Source organism: Vollenhovia emeryi, unplaced genomic scaffold (assembly GCF_000949405.1).
Source record: "Vollenhovia emeryi isolate VEMERY1.0 unplaced genomic scaffold, V.emery_V1.0 DF943887.1, whole genome shotgun sequence".
In the NCBI taxonomy this organism is placed as follows: domain Eukaryota; kingdom Metazoa; phylum Arthropoda; class Insecta; order Hymenoptera; family Formicidae; genus Vollenhovia; species Vollenhovia emeryi.
The window spans coordinates 1,698-2,800 of NW_011962479.1; the positions used below are offsets into that span (position 1 = coordinate 1,698).

Below are 1,103 nucleotides of genomic sequence, written 5' to 3' on the forward strand. Positions count from 1 at the left end.
GGGTGTGATCGCTGCGAGACACGTCGTTGCGTGACCACCCCCCTTTATACGTCATGCGCCTTGTTTCTCCTTGACGACCGTCGCGTCCGTTGTCGTGGATGCGACTTGGGTTTTCTCAAGATGTAAAAGCGTATTATGTCGCCTTTGGGAAATGGTACAGTGTGAATAATTGCAAGGTTTACCACGATGTGAACGTAAGCAGTTATAACAAAGCATCGCGTTTTTCACGCATTCGATGCGCTTCGGCACAGATAATTGCTTGAAATTGTCACACTTAAATAACGGATGTTGCTTATTTTTACACGCTGGGCAATTATTCGCAATTAACCACAAATGCCTTGTTGGATATTCGCGCCTTTTTCCCGGGAGGTGTCGATCTGTCCTCGGCTTGTCTGGTCGTTCCTGCGCGAACACGCTTAGATATACGAACTGCGGTTCTATATAAAAATTCGTATAAATCGTCGATCTTCGGAAATTCGTCCCGATCCAGAGATTTCTCCCATTTCTCCGCTACGCTCCTAGGTAATTTGCTTTCTAGTACGTTTACAAGTATCTCGGACCCCACGTTAACTCCTAACGCGGTTAACGATGCTACATGTTGCTGCGTGTCATCGGCAAGCTTGGACAAGCCGTCGGTTGTCTCCTTTTCTAAAACGGGTGTGTTTAAGAGCAACGAAAGGTGGCGTGAAATTAATATCCGCTTTACTTCGTACGAGCGTTTCAACAGTTCCCATGCCTTTTGATAATTTGAGCCTTCGATCGATAGAATCTTTAATTTATTAGCTGCCTCGCCCGTTAACGCCGATTTTAAGTATTGCAATTTTTGTACCTCGCTCAAGTCTGTTTGTGAATCGATCATAACGATAAAAGTATTTTTGAAGGACAGCCAATTCTCGTATTGGCCGTCAAATTTCGGTAGAGACGCTTCCGGCAATTTTACTCGCCGTTTTACGATCGCCGTGGTCTCAGAACCGCTGGGTTGCGACGCGCTAATAGTGACACCGGTACTCGCGGTCGAAACGGTGGAACTTACTATTTCTTCCACTTTACTTGCGAGTGAATAAAATCTTTCCTGTACGTTAGTGAATTCGTCTTTATGAGTG

At 45.3% G+C, this 1,103-nt stretch overlaps 1 protein-coding gene across 1 annotated transcript; it reads right to left on the reverse strand.

Moving 5' to 3' along the window:
* Positions 1-313: 313 nt before the first annotated feature.
* Positions 314-1,049, reverse strand: LOC105564619 (the record flags this gene model as incomplete). Its single annotated transcript, XM_012017128.1, has 1 exon — positions 314-1,049. A coding segment is annotated over one exon (736 nt), but the record flags the coding sequence as incomplete, so codon positions are not given.
* Between the last annotated feature and the right edge of the window lie 54 nt (positions 1,050-1,103).